Here is a 24,645-nt window from a genome sequence, read left to right on the forward strand (position 1 = left end):
ATCTGAAGAAACTATAATTTCATATGCTGAAAAAAAAATATAAAAGTAAACAAATTATAGCACAATAGTTGGAAATACACTGAAAATTTCTATTATGGATAAAGGAAAAAATTAATCTCCTACCCCAACTAGAGACTAGTGTCAGATGGGTAATTAAGAACTGAAGTACAAAGGGAGTACAAAGATTACTGCCAATATACAGAACAAATATAGTAAAACAAAAAAAAGTTGGAATTATTGATAAATTATCTCACAGTAGAAGAAAATGTATAAAATTTTAAAATACAGAAATTATTATATTCACCATAATAACTTCTATATTACTCATACTTGGAGGAAATATTCAAAGCAAATCAACTGCCTTAAAGACTCAGGTTAAAACAGGATGCTGACCGAGGTGGTTATAAAAACACCTTGCCATGGACATGTCTAAGAAAATCCCTCACAGTTATAGACAAGGCTGCAAGATGAATCCTGGATTCTAAACATCTCCCAAAATTAATACTTTGCAGCACATAAATTATTTTTACGTTTCCCACATTTGGTATTGTCTGCTTGTTTTAATAGCTTGATATTTGAAATATCAAAAATATTATACCCCACCCTCCATTAAACAACCTCTCTTCTCCACAATCCTTATTTTTCAAAGAAAATTAACAACATATCCAGGACAGGAAAAGTAGAAGAAAATTAGCAAATTACAGGGCTGCCAACCATCTTGCTCTGAACCACATGATGGGATGCAGTGGTGCCTGCTGGCTGGCACTCCCTTCCCTGGGAAAGGGAGTAGGAGAAGGGGGTGCCCCACAAGGACACTGCCCTTGCCTCTGCTGCATTCCCCTCTCTTCTGTGAGCCCCAGGCAGCCTGCCCAGATCCCATGCTAGATTGGGTCCCCAGGCAAGGAAGAAATTACAGGCTGCACAAAAGAGCATGTAATACAGGAGCTGAAGGGGGAAAAAAAAAGAACAACACAAAAGGGAGAGTAGGTGGAAAATGACTAAGTTTAATGTGCTGCATTTTGGATGAGACATGCATGTTACTGCTGTTACAAATAAACAAACAAATTAAATACTCCAGATTTGCCTCCCATCTAGCATGTTTATGGTAGTTACAGGAACTTCTATCATATCATGGGAAATGTTTCCATAACTGAGGAAATTTAAATCGCATTTGAATAAAGATGTTTTGGAAACAAGTTGACTGCATGTCTTTTACTTGCCTGTGCTGTGCTCAGTTGCTAGCTTTCTGAGGAACTACTGCAGCAAGGGACTATCAAAATAGTGTGTGACGTTAACTGAGACATGGTGATTTGGTCTTTAATTAAGGTCAGCATGACCTAGGTCATGGCAAACATCTCCGAGCCTTAACGATGATGGGAAAATCTATTCACATGTTAGAATCTAATTTCCTCTATGTTAAAAGACACAAATCAATCTGGATTTTAAAGCACAGGTATAGCAGTGTCAGACTGGATACAGAAAGGCTCTTTAGAAGCTCTGTGGCAGATGAGCAGAAACAGACTTTGGTTTTCTTCTTTCTGTGCTGCTTTCAAAGGTTGTCAAAGGCAATCACCATCAAGACTAGCTGCATGGGGAGGGAGCCAAAAACCTTGATAAGAATTGTCAGGTAAGGAACATAATATTGATCTCAGCAAAACTGTGGCACCAGATGATCCTTGCAGCTCCTTCTGGCTTTGTAATCTACACATCAGTCTTTACTTCTGCTTGAACAGCACACTTCAGACCCTAAGGTACCTTCTGGCCCTGGACAAGTAAGGGTTATAATGATTTCCAGGCTCATGCTGAAGATACAACACATTTCATGTTACGGGTGCAATGTCATTAGATTCCCCACAGTGCAGGTGGAGACAACAAAATTACAATAAGGAAACCCATTAAGTTATACTGATTTTTTTTAAAACCTTAAGAAAGCAAGATGATTTTTTATGTACCATATGAAAGATCCTAAAATACATAATGATATTCACCAGATCTGTTCAGAATAGACAAGAATATGGCCAAATACAAGATGTTATTTTCCACTCCAGATTGAGCTCTTCCTTTGCATTAATTGTCCTCATGCTACAAATGTAACATTGGATGTTTGAGGTCAAACTGTATGACCCCACATATTAAAAGCAGAATTTAACCAATAAGGAAATTGAATTAATGGAGGCATACAGCATAAAGATGACACTTCAAAGGACTTCAAATAAATCAACAGGACTTCAAGAGATGAAGCCAGGGAGACACAGGTCAGCTCTTCTGAATTCCAAAGCAATGTACCGTGGCACTTTGGCACTAATGAAATGTTATCACTGCTCTACCTTTGGAAAACACAGAATTTTAAAACAGTTATGTAACTGAATATAGCTTTGGATTTATTTTCTTTTTTTATCCAGCTCAACAAACTTCACAGAAGTGGAGGAGAATTAACTTCTGTTACATGTCTTTGATTTTGATTCTCTACAACACTATAGAGAAAGGGCAAAACAAAACCACCCAAAACAGTATTAATCATATTTGCTGTTCTATTTCCAAGAGCTTGCTTATATAAGTGTAACAGTGTAGGAGACTTACCAACTTTTAAAAATAAATTGTTAGCTTTCCATATACACTATGGTTTAGCACTGTCCCTTACCACAGCTTTCTCCACCACCCTAAAACACTGAAAACAGCAGTAAAAGAAAACTGAACCTCTACAGCCTCAGTGTATCTAGGAGGTATATACACAACTTTCTCATCCAAGACTATTCTGCCCCTCTCAGAGGCAGCACTGCGTTCACAAGGTCTGTGATTTAAGCTATGAGTAGTCCAACTTGATGGCCCATTGCCGACATCATGGCAAAGCACACCAACTTGATGGAGAAACAGAATTTGTCAACAAAGGCTTCTATACTTGGGCTCAGACTTACAAAAATGTCCTGTGATATTCAGATGTGTTTAATTCCAGCTGGACTCACTGAACTAAAATGGACGGTACTTGGACACAAATGTAACCAAAAAACCTCACTAATCACAGCTAGAACACAACAGTATATTCCAGAGACTTTGATTTGCTATTAAGAAAACATGTGTAGAAGAGGGGAAAAAATATATATTTACCTATATTATGTACATTATATATATAATTTTGCATATCATATATACACACATACAGGCACTAATACTGTCAATACCTCATATAATGGAAAGCATTTTATCACTGCTAAAATGCTGAATACCACAGAACATACTATGAACTTTCCTGAAAAATTATGGAATTAACTCATTTCCAAAATATGAAGAGATCTGCAATCCTAAAAGAAAATATGTATGAATTTTGAGCCATACACACTGTAGTTGTACTTTGATCCATGTCTTGGACGCTTGTTAAGGGAAGATTTTAATATCTGAAACATAACACTCCTTTGAGACAGTTCTTATGGCTCTTTTGTGAACTGACTTTGTCAGCATGAGGCATAACATCCATAATGCATTCTGAAAATTTTCTTAGCAGCAACTACACAATTATCACTGCCTTATTTTGGCATCCAGTTAATGAGACAGTAACTGCATTATCATTCAGATACACTGCCATTTTTAATGTTTTTTTGTAATTCATTTCTATTTATATATTCTCTTGGTGAATACATGTTTTTAAAGAGGAATACAGTTACTTAGGAAAAAAAGAAATATTGAATTTTTCCTCCTGGTCTGGGAAGGATTCTTTGCTTCTAAGTACAGATTTTCATTTCCCACATCCCTAGTAATATGGGTATAGAATAATTTTTTTTTTCATATTCAGCTTCACAACTCTTAAACTGGAATTGTTAAGAAAAATAATAATGATAATAATCCAATAAGCAACAACCCTGCAGAAACAAACCTAGCTGCTCAGTTTTAGCATAATACAGTATAATCAAAACCACTATTTTCTCCTTTAGAATCATTTTTAGTACAAGCAGACCTCAACATTTTAGTTTCTGACATGAAAAGCGAATGTATTTATTTCTTTTACTTCACCCCAGTTAATGCATAACAGCTCTTCTGAACCTCCTTCCCAAACTACAGAATCATGCGCATTTTGTTAAGCAAAATGTTCCAAGTCTTCCCATCAAGATTGAATGGGTCAGGTCACAGATCTTTCATTTCCTTCAAAAGTAACATTTCAGCTAATTTGTGCTTGCCTTGAGCATCAGGCTAGTAATTCTTTTTTTCTCTTTATTCAGCGTCATCAGAATTTACAAGGACCTACTGCCTTATAAACAAGCATGTTATGAAGTATTAATGGATTTTCTGTCTTACAGACTGTGCTTTCATACTGTGTAAGAGAAAACTTTCAGATCAGAGAAAGGCAATAAGGAAGATCAAAGGTATGGAATGGCTTCTAAACAAGGAAAGAGAAATATTTTTCAATTCTCCAGGTTGGGAAAGAAATGATAGGGGAGGTGTGACAGAGGTTTATAAAATCATAAATGATCTGGAAAGTGTGAACTGAGCTCAACTGTTCAGTCTTTTCCAGTGTAAGGATATGGGGGGTGCAAACAGATGACAGGTTTGAAACAAGCAAAAGATGGTTCTCCTTAGAACACAGGTAAACTGATGAACTCTGTCACAAGAAGCTGTTAAGCAAGATGCACTATACTGAAGGAATAAAAAAAACCCACATAAATCAAAAATTTTAAAAGGCCCAGCTAGGTCAGAAGAAGCAGCAAAAAACAGGTTTGTAAGAAAGAATAAGTAAAAAATAAGCAAAAATGGATTTCAAACCAAGGCGTGAGGGAAGTAGAAAGAAGACATAAATCTTGGGAGAAAACTACCAGCAATTTACAAGGAGCAATTTGAATTTGGAAAGCTAAAATAAAATGGCAGACTTCACAGAATCACAGAAGGGTACAATTGGAAGGGACCACAAAGGGTCATCTGGCCCTAACTCTCTGTTTAAGCAGGGTCATCCTAGAGCACATGGCACAGAACTGTGTCCAGATGGTTCTTGAGTATCTCGAGACTTCTGACTCTTGCTAGTTTATAGTCAATGCTAACCAAAGGGTGCCACTTTCAGAGCTATCAGCATGATGGCAAACAGTCCTAGTTTTCAAGAAGCGAAGATTTATTTTTCTTTCCATAGTGCAAAAGAAGCCAATTTAACTGCACACACTTCAACAGCAAAAGAGCATTGCAGACACAGAGGAGCATTACCTTGAAGCACTTAAGTCCGACTCTTGCCCTGCCTCTGTGTCAGGTATTTCAGGGATGGAAAGAGCATTCATTACAGTAAATCCCTTTTCATAAGCTATATTCAATCTTTCTCAAAAAATAATAACAACCTTTCTGGATTGACTCTAACACTCTGAGCTCATTTCTGTTCTATATCCTTACATTACTTTCAGTGACATTGAGAGGAAAAAAATGTGCTCCACTACCTGAATGCTCAAAGTCTCTCTAGAGACAGCATTGTCTGCTTAGGAAGTTTGCACCAGAAAATCTTCCCCTTCTCTTTGCACCCCCAGAGCGACTGCCTGCAGCAATCCTTCACTGTCAGGTATCATATCAGTTCAGTAATTATGGAGCAGCATTTCCACACTTATTCTTTTGTAACTCTGATACTGATGTGGTTGCCTGAAACTCTGACACTGATCAGCAAATGTATAGTAAAAAATCAACGACCTCATCTTGCAGTAATACACATGCCTGCAACTCCCAGAAGGAGACATGAAAGTTTTATGTTTTCTCATGACGACCACAGCTTATGGATTCAGGGCTGACCACATCCCACATGGGAATATGAAGGGAAGGGATGTCCAGAGGAGAAAGTGTCCCTGTGTTTTTCACTGTAAAGATATTAAAGTCAAATCTTCATCAAGTTCACCAAGAAAACCTAGACAAAAGTCATAATGCTGTTTACAAACATATGAAATTCTATTTGAAAATATGTGGCTCCGGTTTATGTTTATGTCTGGTAGCCTGACAGAGGCACAGCTGCTGCAGCACCACAACCCCACATCCATCCAGTTGTGGGGTGTGTGGAACGCCACACATACAGTGCATTTATACACATAACCATAGCCAACCACACAGATCAACACAGACGGAAATAACACAAGATCAACGCAGCACTCAGGCAAACACAAGCTGCACCAACATCCTGGTCCTGCTCCCCTCCCTGGCTGACCAGGATGAAAGCAATTTAGCACAGAATACATATATAGATATGTTATATATCCCTCCAGGAAGTGGCCACAGATACCTAATCTGTTTTCAAGACCCAGCCTTTGGACCATCACGCACTTGCACAAACAGGTCTGTCTCTGGTCTGGCTTGGACTCCCTGCTTCCTCCAGTACTTAAGCCACACCTCTCCAGTATCCACACCTCTCCAGGCCTCCACCCTCTCCAGTATCCAACGCAGGCTTATGGCCTCCTCTCCCGCTCACCAGTAGTGTGGTCTGACCAGTCATCACACATGCTGAGATACACACCCACAAAATACATGTGCAGCTGCCCCAGCTCTCGAGCCCATCTGACCCATGGCCCCCTGAGTACCAGATGGTACCTAGACCTCTCCATTACCTCCACCTGCTCCACTACAACACCTGAGACCCTGTGACACAAGGGTTCCATTCTATGGTCTCCCCACACACAGACAGGCACAAGCACGCAGAATAGGTGTTAGAAATGGAGGTTGAGAAGAAGACAGGACGAGCCGCATGGGTCAGGGACAGGGCATGGCCAGCTAACTGGACTGACCATCAGCCTGTTAACACATGGTCACCCCTTTTATTGCCTTGTTCCTCTATTCTCCCACATCTGTTCCTCCCCCAAACCACTATGATCCCTCCTTTTCCCCATTTTGTTTCCTCCCCTAAACATCCCATCCTAAGTCAGTTGACTGTCCAGTTTGCTCTGATTAGGTTATATGGGTTTCTCTGTCACTGTTTCCCTGCTCCTTCATATTTTTGCACATTAGCTTTCAATTAACATTGACCTAACAGCTGATCCAATCTGAGTCAGTGGAGTTTAGAAAGCACAGACAATGTATATCAGCAGAAGGTTGAGACAAGGAAAATATCCAAAATATCCAAATCCAGTGTGTAGAGACACATTTTTTCCAGACAGGACCAGCTGGCTGCAGCTGCAATGATTATCCCAGTAGTAATATGAGAAGGATTGGAGTCACTGCTGGGGCTGCTCCAGCAGGACTGAAATGGCTCTCCAGCACACCTTCTGCTGCCTGTGGTCTCCTCTCAGAGGAGGGAAAGGGGCAGAAATTTGCCACTCAAGACCCATCAGTATCAGTCTCTCATTCAAGACCTGCACCAGGCAATTCAAATGCAGAGCTGGGTTTAACACTGACTCTGCTAAGGAAAAGAGGGTTCCAAAGTGAGATCTTTATTTGTACTCTGTTCTAACCTTGCAGGAGCTTAAAGGTTACTGACAAAGCCCAGGACTGATGGTGCAGGTAGGTCCAGGGAGGATACAGAGCATGTTTACAAAGGTTACTGCTTGCTCCCCCACTGTCCCAGGCAGGCCAGCTCTGATTGTGTGCAACCCCGGGATTTGACTCAGGAATATTTTTAGCAAATGCAGCTCAATGGAGGCTGAAATAATGTAGTTCAGAGAAAATAACTAGATAATGATTTCAGGGACTATGTGTGTGCCATGTGCAAGAGATTCTGCAGTGACGCAGTCAATACCAATAAGAGTAGAATGGGAATCATCTCTGCATTCAGAGATCAGTGGTGCAGCATCAATAAACTGAACTGAGGTGAGAAAGTTCCAAATACCCAAGGAAAACATTTACTGTCTAAATGACTGAATAGCAGAAAAAAAAAAGGTGTCATCGCGGCTGACTGAACAGCAAATAAAGCAAAATCTTAGAGCAAATAATAGAGAACATTATTAAAGGTGCCTCATTACCACCTTTCAGCTTTTCCATATTCTACTTCTCCTACTTACCAGCATTTATGCTTTTGTCCCCATTTTCACACAGATAATTTAACGTTTCTTCTCTGTCCCCTCCTTTTTGCTGTACATTCTTTTTTATAAATTGTGGCCATTTCTGCACTTTCAAGACTTTTGAATTGTTATCCTATGCTTATTTTATTAAAAAAGAAGGGGGGAGAGGGAAAGGGGAGCAAGACAAGCCCTAAGGATCTTAACCAACCTGACTGTATTTGATGTTATGAAATAAATTAAACATGATAAATGAGTGGATCTAAATAGTCTGTTAGGGCAAAAGAAATGGGGTTGGAATGCCACCACTTCACTGCTCTGCTAGACCCCGAGGACACCGTCAGTACAGCAACAGCCTCTTCAGGTGTCACACAGAGGGACCACCATCTCCTCTCTCTGCTCCTGCCCACTGGCCTGTGTGAGTTGGCTGGAGCAGGCAGACCACCTGGGAGCACTGCTTCTTGTCACTATGGGCTGTTCTTTCCACAGGCCAAATTTTAATGATTCACTCCACAGGCCAAGCAGGATACATGTCTGTGTGAACATGGAAGTCAGCATCAGCCAGCATTCAGACACAGTCAGCAAAACTCCAGCAGACTTCCATTAGAAGCCAGAACTCCATCTCATCACCTACATACTAGAGGAAACAGGATAATCACACACCTCATATTTGCATTCAGAGTGTGAAGCTCTCTCACACAAGCTGTTGCAAACCTCCTTGAATAATCCCAACAGTTTAACTAAAAGTACGTATGTGAGTAAATGCTTGTCAGGACACAGACTTTTCCTGTCTGAAAATCATTTGGGCAGGATCTCATCTCTACATGTTTAGGGGTAAAGTGTAGCAAATAACACTAGTAAATAGGACAGACAATCCTGCTGTGGTTTGAACAACTGTTGCTGTGACAGAGATGCTGCTGAACTACCATACAGAGTGAGACAGCATTCAAGACAAAGAAGATTGTTCTAAGGTGGCCACTAGAAATCTTTTAAATGAACAAATTTCTTCAGAGCAAAACTTGATTTATCTCTTTGGAGCAAAAGTCAGTTTTGGCTTCTAAAGCACAAAAGTGTGTCTGTGTTGAAGAACTCAGAATCACATGCTTCAGAATTTGACCTACTCATTTGCATTCATTAATGTTGAAATCATTTCCCCCAGTTTAATAGTGACCCAATGAACTTTCAAGTCCTTCTTTTCATCCTCTTCTGTAGCAGTGCATAGTGGCAAGAACTGTTTGAACAACAGGCACTGGGATCTGGAATAGTTAGTATTTCGCATGCATGGAAGTCATCCTACTTACAGGATCAATGAAACCAACTATTCTTGCTTAGAAGAGAGAAAAATTTCTCTGGGTCAGATTGATAAGAATTGATAAGGGTGTGGAAGGCACCAGCTCCCTTCTTCAGCATCTAAAACAAACATCTGCTGGGATCCTTTAGGGTGATTTTGCTCAAGTGTTTGTTGCCTGTCCTGCTGAGGCTTCAGTCAATGATGGCCTACCAGCCTTAGTTCTGGGCACCCATAAGCAGCTGAATCTTCTGCAGACCTACACTATTTCAACATTGGTAAGTCTTAATTACTTGTTGAAACAGACTAGAGGGCTGTGGATTAACTGTGCTATTGTATATCCAAAGACACGGAAGCTGGCCTAAGGTTCAGATTCAGACAGATCTCTGCACAGCTTTGTGTTTCCAGAGCAGCGTAAGTGCTTTCACACAGCCTGAACTCTCAAGGCCCCTGGACCTGAGCTAGTCTGATGCAGAGACAGCTTGATTACTTCAGACCTGGGTTCTTGTGGCTTCTGAGCTGATAGACTGCCACACATCTGTGAGAAAATACATCCTCAAAGGAACAAAGAAAATTAAACTGCAAATATATTCATGAACATAACTTTATGTCTGATAAACCACAGCCTGTGCTGTTTGCAGACTGCTGCAATCAAAGTTGTAACTAATACTGCCCCACTCAGAAACAGGTAAGAGCTAGCAGAGTCCAGGCAGGTGACCTTTGCAGCAAATATGCAGCATACAGCCTTTAGTATACTCAGAACCAGTTCTAAACTGATGGCAGATAAACATGATTTATTACACATAATTAGAGAGAGGCACAGGAGAGACATGAGTCCTTCTCAGAGAGAACAAATAATGATGCCACTCACTGGGTATGCAAGAACACATATACCTTGAGAGGGGAAAGAATATGCAGTACAATTACCAAAGGTGCAATTCCTGTGAAGAATTAGGAATTCATGGATGCACAGAATCATAGATTCATCAGGGCTGGAAGACACCTACAAGATCATCCAGTCCAACCATCCAGCCAGCACAGCCACTGTAACCCCTAACCCACTAAACCATATCCAAACCACCCAGCACCAAATCCAAGTTTACTTCAAGGTTTGCAGATTATGTCCTCCAGCTGGGTCTCTGCTGGTAAACCAGAGTGGAAGGCAGTTTTTAATTGCATGAGCATAATTTCTGTATAGCTGTTACCCTGCTCACTAGCCCCATTTTGATCTGGGCAAAGTAGTATTTTCCCAGAGCCTTGACGTGTCTTAGACGATAGAATACGTCAGGAATGTTTTGGAAGAAGCTGCCACCTGACTGCCGTGTTTGGGGAAGGGAAAAGGGGTGGGAGTTTAGGCAGGTAAACAAAAGCTGGGCTGTGCTACCAGCTCCAGGGCCAGAGCACAGCTCCCCTTTTACCAGCAGCATAGCTGTAGCTGCTAAGAAAAAAAACCAAAAACATGTGCAGAAGTTTACCTCCTTTGCTTCTGGCCTCCACATGCGTATTTGGGAGCATTAACCGATTCCATCACGCACAGCACCCACAAGATGGGCACTTGGAGGCCGTAGTCAAGGCAGTTCTGCAGCCAGCATTTTACTGAAACACATGGCAGAAGTGTGCTGAGGGAAACAAGGGCTATCCAGGGACTTGCATGAGCACACAATGCCATGAATGCACAGGAGTGCAAATTTTGGAAGATGACTGGAAGAGGAATAACTTCTACTTGACCAGCAACTTAGCACTGTTGGCTGGCAGGGGCTTAGAGGACAAATAGAAAGATCACATCCTAATGCAGGCATCTAAAACAGATGGAGTCTTGACAGAGACTGAAATAGTTCATGCCTCAAACATTGAGATGAAGTTTTAAAGAAGCTGCAGCCACAGAAACCTCCTTGAAGAACTTTGAACTGAAAGTCAAACTGTTGATTAGATAAAGGGAAACACATTGTTCAATCACCTCAGACTGAGGGAAAGGTTTGCATCCACAAAAGGCCAAAGCCACAAGCTGCAACTATCCCCAGCTGAGTTTGGGGTGGGGGGAGAGCACAGCTCACACAAGCCAGGCTTACACAGATTCCCCCCAGCTGAGGGGGGAGGAGGAGGTTTTGGGTGCCTGGTGCAGCCTCTGGTGAGAGGCAATAAACACCCATCCTCTGATTACACAAGCTGGCCCAGCTGTGGAACCCCCAGCCCCACAGGGCACATCCACGGGACATTCCCGTGAGAGGCTTGGCCCCACAGGGCTGCACGTGGTTGCAACAGACCCAGAGTCTGCTGTGAGAGACTGACCCCACCCCAGGGGGACATGGCTGGACATGCCCACCCAGCCTGAGCATGTACACCCGTGGGACTCTGTGCCTTCTGGGGGACCTTCACCACCGAGAGAGCAGCTGGAGAGGATCAACGAACATCGCTGGGATCCACGGAGTGGTGATATTTTCCTTATTCTGTCCCTGTCACTCTTTCTACTTCTTTCTCTCTCTCTCTCATATTTACCATCAAATGAAACCCTTACTATTGTCACTGGTGTATGGTCTCGTTTGCACCTTAATTTGGGCAGAGGTATTTCTAAGAACCTTAAAACTGGATCATTACAGGTCTTGAACCATTGCAAGGTGGATTCCGACTCACCAGAATCTTCTCTACACAACAACAGGTGTTTGTGTTCCTGATCCATATTTCATACTGCACCAAAAGCAGCTGACAGGATGGGGAAATGTACTCACATATTGATAGTGAAAGGCGTTTTTCTTGTACTGAATTCTTAAAAATAACATGTAGACTTAGACAGTAACTCTTTGAGTCCATAAAATGGCAAAGCATCATGTCTAGAGTGAGTATCACTCACAGAATTTAATGTTCCAGCTGCAATAAGATAAGAATTAATTCACAATAAATTTGACAAAAAATACCAATCTGTAAAAGTACTATGTAACTGAAAAGGCTGGCCAAAGTCTGTGAAAATGGAAGGGAATCAGCAAAATTAACTCAGATGAAGTAACTAAGATTCTTTACCCAAGAAAAATTATTTGAACAGGCAGTAATACAAAATTCTGAATTCATGGGTTTAACCTTTTCCTGGTAACTTATTTACATTAAAATCATCCTTAAAAGGATATGGAATACAACTCTCTTGCAAAAGGTATGCTGTATGGGTGACAGTTTAGTTGCTGCTCCAGCCTAGAAGTACTGGAATTTCCAAACACCTGTTTTAATTTTTTTACCATTTTGGAAGTATAGTAGCCTCAAGACTGAGCATTCTGACATAGACATTTTATAATTTCAGGGACATACTGAAGGATTGGGGTCTTGTTCAATGTATTAATTTATATTTTGGAAAATTAAAGTTGCTAAATGAAATTGTCATTTTTAGAATAAGAAATGTAAGCTAAAGTAGCATGAAAGTGATAAATAAATATTCACTGCTGATAAAAATATTAACTTAAATGAAGCTGACACAAATGTCAATCTGATCCTTTCAGTAAAGCTTAAGAATCAATGCTAACTGGAGTTATTTGATAACTCATGGAGATATTTCCATGATTTTAAAAAAAGGAGGCATTTATTAGTTATCTTCTGTGCTTTGAGGATTTCTTACACTTCTCACCAGATCTATTTTCTATGCATTTCTTAGATGCTGATTTTGGGCTGCAGGTAAATGGTGCTTTTGAAAACCCACATGGCCACCTGCACACATGATTTCATTTCACAATAACAGTTCTAGGACTTTGCTGAATCTTCCATCACAGTAAGTATTACAGGTCTTCCCTTTAAAGCCTCAGGAACTTTTTGGAAGACGTCCACATTGTCCGTGTTTATGCTTAAACACTCTGAAATGCAATTATACATTCTCCTACATATCTATGATCTTGTAGGCAAGTGGCCTCTTCATAAGCACATACAAACTGTACAGATTGACTTAAAGAATGAGTGAAACCCAAAGTACATCTGCTGATTGTGAAAATTAGGTAAAACCCCACAGCAGATGGCATTTCAATATCTGCCTAGATTAAGCATAAAATCAAGAGCAAAGAAAAGATGCAATAATAAAACACATGCCTGCTTCACTGTGCTATGCAGGACAGAGCCTTCCTCTCTCAAAGTGGCTCCCAGCTGCTGCACAATGTGCTGAACCAGACTGTTGGAGAGAGCAAAGGGAACAAGGCACAAAGTACAGGACAGCAGCAGCTGCTGCTACAAGGAATAGAGCCTCCCCTCCTTCCATGGCGGTCACTGCCCTCCACACCTGCAGCAGGAACAACAGCAATTCACCCCGTGAAACTAAGCAGCAGGAAGCAGGAGTTGTTTAAGCTGCATTACCTTCATGAATAACCCTTCTTCCCCATCTCCTTCAAAAAAAGGTATTCAAGGAAAACGGATAAATTCAGCCCACAGTAACAGCTTTTAGACATTCAGACTGAATGAAGTTCCTATGTGCTTTAAACTTTCACTGTGCAGCTTTACAGCCTCAGGGGTTGTACAGCACTGGATGTACTTAAAGACATGGGCTTTTTTCCCAGACTTTTTTAATAAACATGATTTTTTCTTGCACCGTGTGATAACAGCATAAACCAATTCCTACTCTATTTCTGAGCCCTAGAGCTGTACATTTTCTTCTTTTATAAGTCAATGAATACTGATGCTTTTTATTTTTATTTTTCTGCTGTGCCACTCTATTACATAAAACAGTTTTTTGTAAATATCATCACCTATTAAAGTTATTCAGTTAACAGATGAGTTTAAATCAGTGTTCTAAACAAAAAAGTATATGTCTTTTGCATGACATACTGCATGGGGATTAGAACCTCTAAATATATATTACAGATGACGTGTTGTCCATCTTGGAAAAACCTGCTACATTTCTGATTATGAGCTTTTGGTAGAACTTGTTTCAAGATGTGTAGTGATGAAGATGGCTAATTTTTTTTTTTTTAATAGAGCCACATTCCCTTTTTCAATTCACTGTTGTTTGGTTTATTTGGTTTTTTTCCTGAATAGGCTACAGCTATTGATTTTTAATTTTGTAAGAGCAGACCTCAGCTTAACTGATGGAAAATGCACAAGATCTTGTGCATGTAGCCTTGGAATTTCCCAAATCAAACATTCCTGAAAATAAATGTTAAGAATAATCCAGGTTATGAGATCACACACACAAAGACTTTCATAAAAGTTGTTACAAATTATTTCCTTTTGCTGTATGCATTCCTGAACAAAATCCAAAGCTGATATAAAATTGTATGTATGCACACATGCATTCTGCCTAGCTGTAGTTTTGTGCCTCTAAAGGTGACCCCTTTTACAGAGCTGAAAGAGCCACCAAAAAAAACCTCTAAGGTAAAGAACACTACTTAAAAAAAAAAAAATAGTTTTTAAGTGATTTAGCCAAGGTTTGGAAAACACTTAGCCACAGCTCATGAAAAATGATTGCAAGAGCAACAAAATTGCTTGCTGAGACAGTAAAACTAAAAGACTAAAACAAAAAAAATTGCACTCCTCATATAAATCATAGGGAAAAAGAAAAATGGAAGCTTATAGGATGTTTAATTATTTTGGTTACCTCTTTTTTTCAACAGATTAAGAACAAAATTACCTCTAATGATAGTATCAAGCCATTAGTTGACTAGTTGATAATAGAACAGTAGAACCACAAGTATTTGATTAGAATCTGTTCTGTTTTGGGAAAAAACAGGTTATGTGTTTATAGCAAGAGGCGGCAGTTAAATATTTTCCATTCCAGAAATAACTGAAAGGGTTGTTAAAGTCGTGAAAGCCTTCTGAGCCAAATGCCTTAACACCAGAATTAGAGTCATGTTCTATTAGAGCAGTCCTGAAGCAGAGAGAACATCCTCTGCTTGGCAGTAGGATTCTCACCTGGAAAGAGGGGGCAGAGTCCCAGATTCCAGAATGTGTGCCTAGTAAAGGTTAGGATTAAAATTTTCAACAGAAAAAAGCCCCAAAACATACATACACCGTTATTTTTTTCATGAACTGAGGGTGGAACACAGGACTCTTTTTCCCCATTCCCGTCAGAGATCCCACAGCTGTGCACTAAATTCCCCACAGACGTGCACAGGGAGAGTGTGTTGGGTGTTTCACTGTAGAGGCTGTGTCTCGGTGCTGAGCAGGGCGGCACACTGACCCCTTTGTAGGCCTGGCCCCTATTAGCATTTGGCATAGCTGCAGCTGCTCCTGGCACGCTCCTCTAAGGCAAATGCCCACGCTGCAAGAAAGATGTTGATGAAGCACAAGTGAGGACTCAAAGAACAACTGTGAAAGTGATGAAAGGCTTAGCTAGTGCAAAAGCAGGCAACTCATTTATTTTACTGACAAAAAGGTTATGAGGCAAATTCATGATAGTCTAGAAGCACTCTCATGGGAGAAACAGAAATTGAATCCTGTTGGGTCTGTCAGCCTACCTGCCAAAAAAATGAGATCCAGAAGCTGGATGACAAGGCTAGACAAATTCCTACTACAAAAGATGAACAGAATTCTAACATTGATGCTCAACAGCCGTGGAAAAAATATGAAGGCTTGTGGAAGCACATCTCCATCATTCTCCATTTTTAAACCAAGGTGGATTCCCTCGCCTGAACGACATGTAGGTCAAACAGAGACTAGTTCATGTAAGCAGCAGACAGTCTGTTGAAGGATTCTTTATCCCAACAAGAGGCTTTTATCTCAGTATCTTTAACTGCAACTGACACTGGATAATCAAGAGGATCCTAAGCTTTTTGGCTTTAGAGAAGCCACTTTTTTGATATAAAATCTTTCAGAGGATAACAAAGGAATACAAAACCAGTCAGATATGCTCTGTCAAATTTCAAAATGAGCAAATGCTTTGGAACATTGATTTTTCTCTACTCATAGACTGGAGGTATGATTAACTTTTAAAATGCTATGGGATGCCAATCAGTCACTGAAAGATGCTGAAAAATCGAAGAGGGTCCAGCAGAGGCCTATCAAAACCATTATAAGGCAGGAGAACCTGGCATAAGAAGTGAGACTGAAAGAATGTTTGTTGAGCCAAGAGAAAGCTCAGAGAAGATACAATGGAAGTCTCAAAACATAGGAAGTAATTATAAAGGAGATGCAGGTATTCTATACAGAAGAATGTTTGCTACATATACAAGATATATATATTATAATATCCTATATCAGCTTAAGGTGTACAATTGACAAATGTTATTTCTCTTTTTAGTGCAGTCGGTATCTCTAGTCTAAGCCCTTATTTGTAGTCTCGATTTTCAAAAGCAAAGAGCACAGAACAAACATTGTTTTGCTTACACTCCAAAGTATAAACAATAGTAATCTAAGAATGTACAGAGGGCAAATGAAAGGAAATGAGGGAGCATCATCTAGTCCTTTCCACAAATTTGCAAGAATGCAGTGCACTCAGTACTTCCAGTAACTGCCAAGCTATTCGTAACACTTAACATGTTTTACAAAGACAGAATGGAAAACTAGTAACAACCCGGAAACGAAGCACTCTTAACAATTTACACATTGCAGAAAGACTGCCATTCTTTCTGAATGAAACAGAAAGTTACAGGAGAGATGAAAGACAGTAATTGTGCCTCACAGACCATGATTTCTTTTGATTCTGTAGATGTGATGTGTCTAAAAATACAGTATCTTCTGAAAGTATTGTTTTAGATATACCAAATGTTGATGATCTAGAAAGACAGGCAGGAAAAATAAATAATTTTTGCAAGCAGCAACTTTAACCCAAAACTGTTTTAGAGAAGGAGTGGCAATCATTAATACTGCTTTAGCCATGCATCTATGCCAACAATAAAAGCCATAGGTTGACAAAAAACCAAAGAGTAATATTCTCCCTGGTTTATTCCACTACAAATATCAATAACTGTATTACTGAATTATTTAAATACTATATTAACTGCAGGTGACCACAGTTCTTGCTTAACATACAGCATAATTTCACAACCTCCACAAAAAACCACTCAACTAATCCAAATCAGCAAGAGAAAAGCAAACCTACCTTGCTCATCATTTAAAACTTATACAGAGAATTACATCTTAGAACATATTTTGTTTACCAGACTTCAATTTCAATATTCCATAGAACACAATTTTGCAGTCATAGCTGGAAATAAAATGTATTTTCCTGAACAACAAGTTACAAGGCAAGACATTTGTAAAATCACTGCAATTATCCTTTGAGACACAGTGTTTTAAAAGGTAAGTAGAAACTATTATTTGCTTTGTTCTTAATGCTATTCACAATAAATAGTACGATGTCTTTCCTGTTCAAGTAGTATGTTTATAAAAATGTGTTCACTTTAAAGCTTCAGTATCATTTTGATGCAAAAGTTAATATAATTCTGTTTCCTTAACATGGCATAACTATACTAAAAAACCAAACCCATGTATCTGTTTTTCAGAATGAAATCTTATGTTTTCCTTAAAAAATACAGATTTCTATCAATGACAGCTGGGCTCATCACAGTACTACAACTAAAACTGTAATAATTCACCATTTAAAAGATCTTCTGTAAAACAGTAAGGAAAAACAACTAATATTTGGATTTTTATAAAGTAATAATCTGCAGTATGTCATGTGGTAGATTGTCAGAGTTGAGTTACAATCCAAGACACAACTGCAAACACAGATGGGTTCCCAAAATGTCATGGAGTCTGGAGCCAGCCAGTCTCCTTCAATCATTGGGACCAATCAGGGTGAGGCTGTAAAATTCCTATAAATGGCTGAGAACTACAGAAGGAGGACAAGACCTACAGCAAGCTTGTAGAGGGCAGTGTCTCCCCAGCAGATCTTTAACCCCGCAGACTTGAGCGCATTCAAAGGAACAATCTCAAAGATAACATTTTGATGCCTGGAAAAAATCCTTGGTCTTAAAAGCAAGGCCTTAACGAGGTGAGGAGATGAACAATGTGGTTTACAAACCAGAGGGGTAATGCATCTACCACAGGACAGCTGCATCACATATTTTTTCAACCAATATAAGTTTTTACATTGGTAAGTGCTATGTGGCTGTAGATTCCACCACTTCAGTGTGTAATTTAGGAAGACATAACATTACTGACACCCTCATTATTAGAAAGCGAATTACCTGTGAATTAGCAATTCAGAAATCAAGACAGAAGTAAGTTTATACTCCCAAGCACCCACTAAGGCACTCCTGGCTCATTTACCAGGCTATTCAATGCACAGTTAATCATTAACTCCACAAAGCACTTACCTGCCAAACCAAGTGCTCCTTTACAACAGCTGAACCTGACAGACACACGCTCAGCACAATCGTGTGAGATGCAGAGGTCAGGACGCTGGCAACTATAGCATCCCTCATGTTGAAGGGCAGCATGGTGTACACCACAAAAATGATGAACAAGAAAAATGATACCTGTGCAAGACAGAAAGACAAAAAAGAAGCATGTCAAATTCACTTCAGAATAACATTTAAAAAAATAGCATTTAATTTTGAACTGGCTTCAGCATAAAGTTACACCCCAGTTTTTCACAGGAAAGTCATTGCTAACCGCTGAAGAAAATTATTTAGACAGAATTGATTTTTTAAGAGTCTTGGAAAATTTACAGCATATTAGGCTTAAGAAGTGCAGTTTCAAGAAACTAAATCATGGTTTCAGATACAGAATACTCCAAACTTTTCAAATATAACTTCAAATTTATACTTTCAAATTTTTATTTTTATTAATATTCTGTTTACAAATAAAGGGAGAACCCAGGACTGATCAATTCTGATTGTGACTTGCTTTACAAAATAATCTGTCAAACTCCTCACAGAGCCTTAATTTGAATACAGAGAGATTTTTTACATCCTGATATGCTAAAAGTTCACAATTTAATTTATATGATATTAGGCAAAAAAAAAAAAGCCCAAGTTCAGCCAACCGTTTCGGTTTAAGAAGATTGTATTTCATGTGTATCTGCACAACCTATGTCAAATTTCATAAAACCAGTACATTTTAAGGTAATACATTTATTTAGTCATGGAAAACAGCTTCAGAAAATCACAGTCCATATGCAGACTTTCCTGTCAGCCTCTTTTAAAGGGTACTAGTGTCTGAACAAACCTTATGGAACAAATGCACAGCCCAACCAATAACAGCAAAAGGGATTCCTTCACTATCCATAGAAAATATATATTTGATGGTATGCTTATGTTCCACACCCCACAACACATTTGAGAAAATGTAACTAGATTTGGGACACAGGTTTTGCATGCATAGGTAAGTAGGTGATTCTGAAAATGTGTCAGCTTGTATCTCCATGTAAGGCTTTCCATCAGTTTGAGTTGACTTGAAAGCCTATTCACCATCCAGCAGTTGTATACACACAGGTTAGAACTCAGAAAGCTCCCAGGCAGGTATGAGCAAGAGTAATTTGCTGCTCACTTCCCTTGGTGTCAGTCTGTGTTCTTCACATCTTCATGTGATAATTACATAGTCAAAACTGAACCCGAAGGCATGTGCACCTACAGTACAGTGGAGGCATTCTTTTTCCATCATGGAGACAGAACTGGATGGAAAAGACTTCTCCACTTCTTTTATCCATTCATCTTTCTCCAATCCCTCCATTAAGATCAATCCAGCTCCTTCCTGATCTCTCATACCCTTTTCAACGCTACCAGCTCTCTCATATACTCAAGACTCAAATAGTTCAAAGGCATGAAATGAAAGAGAAATACAAAGGAAATGATGGATAATGAGAGAATTCAGCAAGAAAAAGGCAAAGCTTTTGCTTTGCCTCTATACTCTTCCAATCTATCAACAGAGAGAACAAGAAAAAAAAGTGTTTGACACCTGGTTGGTTTCAGTCCTCCCTAAAAGTTTCCATGGTGGTCAGATGTCAGTAAAACCAACAGCAAAAAAAGGGTGTACAAACTCGGTCTAGGTAAGAGAAGGGTTATGCCACTATGATGTTTTAAAACTGTCCTGGGCTGAGGAAAGATCAACTGTGATACTGCCAGAACCAACTGATAGTCTTAAAACTTGGGAAAGATGTAGAAAGCTCTGGCTGGCTAGAAAAGAGAAACAGAGCATGCCTCTGAAAGGCTGAGAAAAGGGGTAAAATTCATCAGATTCACTTTAATTCCTATAGCAGTAACAGACAATAATAATGCATACATAGCAATTCATAACCAACAGTCCTGAAAGTTAAGAAAAACATAGCTAACAGCTAATGTGATTTTGCTGAGAACAAATCATGTTAAGCAATCACGTATTCTGTCATGATGGCAGGCATCGGTATAGGGGAAAACCTAAATAATGAGTTAGGCAGCAACAAGGGATGTGAAAGGTCCTCTAATATCAGCATAAGATAAACAGATGCGAAAGGCAGAATACCCTACTAGCATGTAAGACCAACTGCCTAAAACGTTTCCAGCTAAAGGGCAGGCTGAATGGGGCCCTGAGCAACCTGGTCTAGTGGAAGGTGGCCCTGCCCATGGCAGAGGGTTTAGAAGCAGATGATCTTTAAGTTTCCTCCAACCCAAACCATTCTGTGATTTTATTATTAAAAAATAGTTTGAAGAAGAACCCCATATCCAAGTCCTGGAAGAACAATTTCAAATGCCCCCATTCTCAGTGATTTTTCATGAAAACAAGTTTTTGTTGTTTCCAAGTCTAGCTTTCTCATTGCCTATGTGGCATTCACATATTTGTGAAAATTTTATTATTAGAAAATAAAAATATATTCTTCTTTAACTGGCTTGTCTCAAAAAAATATAACTTGCCTATTTTTTGATATCCGACTTTATAGCCAAACTAAAGGATTCACTCAATTTGTGAGATACAAGCTAAGTACTCTTCAAAACTCATTAGTGGATGTAAGACAGAATATGATGCTGTTGCTTTTCAACTTTGACATAAAACAGACTACTAAGCATGTGAACAAGATTTTGACATTTTGCAATGCTTTTAGTGATACCAGCAGTATCAGCTCCACATTCCTTGTATATCGGTAAACAACTGTCTGTTCTATAAGTTACCTCACTGCTTTCCTTGCCCAAAATAAATGGATAATTTCAACATTCAGCAACTACAAACAGAGAACACTTTTAGGAGGTTCAACCCCTCTTGACACTACATGTTCAAATAGGCTGGGTTGCACAGGAACTGTGTTAAAGAACACTTGATTAAAAAAAATCGACCCATCAATTCTTATATTTGCACACATTTGCAGTCTTGAAATTTGGTATGAGAATGCTGTTGCAGAGCAGGACATCTATCAGTCATGCTAAGACAGAAACTCTCCTCCAAATTACATGTAGGAAATGCCACCTGTCAATTGCTCTTTAATTCTTGGCCACACTTGCTTTTCTCCTATTTCTAGTAGGAGTTTAACGACTCAAGAGAGCGCCTTTTATCCCAGAGGTTGCTTTTTTACTTCACGATGGCTAAAAAGTGTTTTCCCCACGTAGCCTGAAATAAGATGCTTCTACCCTTCATCTTGATCACAGACATACACAGTATGTAAGACTTGGGACCTTCAACATATTTCAAAATGTTAGTGTATTTAAGTTTAATAAGGTAGAAGTTAATACACAAAGGCTTTTGAGCAGGTAGAAAGAGGAACAGGCTTCTTGGTCTGAGTCACAGTCTGCAGAATGGTCAATGGCCCTTGCCATTGATCTTTATCATGAATGGCCCTTTCCATTATCATTTGGTAAGAACTGGGAGAATATTGCTGATACTAACATTAAAAAGCAGTGATGCCAAGCTCTGAAAGACCCCACTATCTCATTGCAAGACTTGCTAATGCTAATGATCACAGCATGCCTGCACTCGGTGTGTGTTCCTGTCAGTAAACAACAGCATTAATTTACAGTGCACTATTTTTGACACTATTAAAAGTAGCCCGTTCCACCAAACTGTGCCATAACCACAAGGCCTGTCGCTGTTACGTTGGAAGCAGACTTTCATGTGAGTCATCGCTACAACTGCCTAGCTGAAACACACTTCTTGTCCTGATCTGAACTTACATTGCTTTAGGAGTTTGATTCTCAGATACTTTGTCCATGAGTTTATGTTATCCATACCTTGGAGATGGAAGTGCTTGGGCATTGATGGTGGGCATCACAGCATGTAGCATTCACTTTTGGTTAACACTCTTGTAATATCTTACACAGAAGTATGTGGCTTTCCTGCTTTGATTGAGGGGTATCCAGGACTCTGGCCCATCACTCTTGACAGTCTGAGCTTAGCAAACTCTGAACGGGTTTGCTGCTCTCTGTATTTCTTCTCCCATACTTCAGTAGGGCCACATTGTCATCTATTATGTGAGCAGTTCTTTTCCACAGGGATTTAAAGGACGATGCACTGCCCTAGTGTAGCTGCCTAGATGGGTATGTAACAGACAATTTTTCCTGCAGATTTTGTGCAGCTGCTTTCAGAAGGGCAGCAAAAGTCCTTGTACAGATTGCTGTAGTGAAGCCACTGGAGAGAGCTGGACACCAAATGGTACAATGACACCGTGGTGTGGGACATCAGTGATGATCATGAACCCTCACAAAAACTCATTCTTGTCACAGAACACAACATAAAACTATGAGTAAACATCTTCGTGCATCATGCAAAATGGAAAGATTCGGGCTGCACAAGATAGAGAATTAGATCCTTCTTTAAATTAAACACATTCTGAGCATTTTTCATGTTGGCAGTTTTGTCCCAGCACCTCTAGATGTATATTGGCTACTACAGCCTTTAATCTGTACTGTTGGCTGTGACCTAGGAGAACTGGTATGAAGGTGATAATATTTGGTGTTTCACAGACACTGCTATTGGAAATGTCACTAGTTTGGACTGTGATGGCACAAACTACAGTGGACCTGAGCCATTAATCAATCCATGCTGGGTTTTGTGGACACAGCCTATTCTCAGAAACTTTGTATCCCTTGTGTCACCAGTTTCTACTCCTGAGTGGGGTTGCATTGAATGTAATGAGCATGTGGAGTAGAAACTTTAACATATTTTACACATTAAAATTATCTTTCCCAGCACAGGATATCACAGGGGATGTTGTTTTGGCACTGAGCACAACTGTAAAAAAGATACTAATCATTCATTTTATACAAATAATGCTCCAACAATGACTCACAATTTGTCACCTAGACAGCCATTTTTTTAAACTGTGTTAAGATGGTTGATCAAAACTGGCTTGGCATGTGTAAAACTCACTCAAGCTAATGTTACTCTGACCAGAATTTCCCCTTGAGGAGTCCAATACGTTGGCACTGAAGCTGGCCTGCAAATCGAAATGTACCGTTTCAGTATGAGTAAGGGGAAAGCAGTGCTTTGGACACAGCCAGCGGTAATGAGGCTACAGCTAATAAAATATCTATAGTTCTTTGCGACAACTGAAACAGTGCTGGCTTTTCACTGGGTAATCATAATTAAACTGTAAAGACTACAAAAACTCAAACTAACTGGTCAGCCCACTACAGGATCACTTTCAGAGGTTTTTCAACATTAGTTTCCCCCTTGCTGTGTAACAGGAGTAAAAAGTCATCAGCCAATTGAAGAATTTTCCCTTGCAAAGACACTTAGATTCCAGCCACTGATTTCAAATGCTGTCTGTATACCTAACTGCACAGAAGACACTATAGCTTTTCTAAAGAAACAGCTAGCTTTCATAACATTTGGTACAACCTACTAATCTTGACAAATAGTTACAAATACTATGTTCATGGTTTAATACCATATATGTTTTATGGCATCAGAAGGGTATTTATACAAGCTATAAAGTGTATATTAAAACTTTATGTTGGCAGAGTAAAGGTTGCAAATATGTAAAGCTCTTTGACATTGTACTTCTGAATTCCAGCCCTTAAACTTCTAAAAGCTGGGCAATGTAAAAAAGAACAAAACAAGCTACCCACATAAAACAAAAAAATTCACTGAGTACTAAAATCAGCTTCTGTTCTGAGTCATCTATAAAAAGGCTTAAATTATGAAAACATTGGATAGGTGAAGCTGGAAGTGTTCACCAAATCCTGAAACACCAGAAGAAAGGGCACTCAATGAAACTAAAAGGTTGGTTGAAAAAAGGTGAAAAGGAAGCACACCTTTACCTAGTGGATAGTGTCCTTCTTGAACTTTCTGACACAGTAAGTTGTAATACACTATCAGGATCACAAAGATATTAAAAAAAATCATGGACACCTTATCCATAAACCAACAATCAAAAATAGGGCAGGGAGATGTACCCTCTGATGTCACTAACACACGTGCAGAGGCTGGGCAAGGTAGGAAGGAAACTGACCACACAAAGTGATCAATTTGGTGTGTTGCCTTTCAGAAGCAGCTTCTTTTGCAATTCTTGGAGACCCATTACTGTGCTGGATGGACTATGGCCTTACCCTGCAGGAAGTTCTTGTGTTCTGGTGCTAAGAGTCAAAAGGGCTTCAGAGGAAAAGAAAAAGATAC

General features: G+C 39.5%; 1 protein-coding gene across 2 annotated transcripts in view; it reads right to left on the reverse strand.

Annotated features, from left to right (window-relative positions):
• Positions 1-24,645, reverse strand: part of ADCY2 (adenylate cyclase 2) — a 205,755-nt gene that overhangs the window by 120,376 nt on the left and 60,734 nt on the right. For both annotated transcript variants that reach the window (XM_039549160.1, XM_039549159.1), the window contains exon 3: positions 18,441-18,602. In XM_039549160.1, coding sequence (XP_039405094.1) covers positions 18,441-18,602 — 162 coding nt within the window. The remainder of the gene's footprint in view (positions 1-18,440; positions 18,603-24,645) is intronic.

Source organism: Corvus cornix, chromosome 2 (assembly GCF_000738735.6).
Source record: "Corvus cornix cornix isolate S_Up_H32 chromosome 2, ASM73873v5, whole genome shotgun sequence".
Classification (NCBI taxonomy): Eukaryota; Metazoa; Chordata; class Aves; order Passeriformes; family Corvidae; genus Corvus; species Corvus cornix.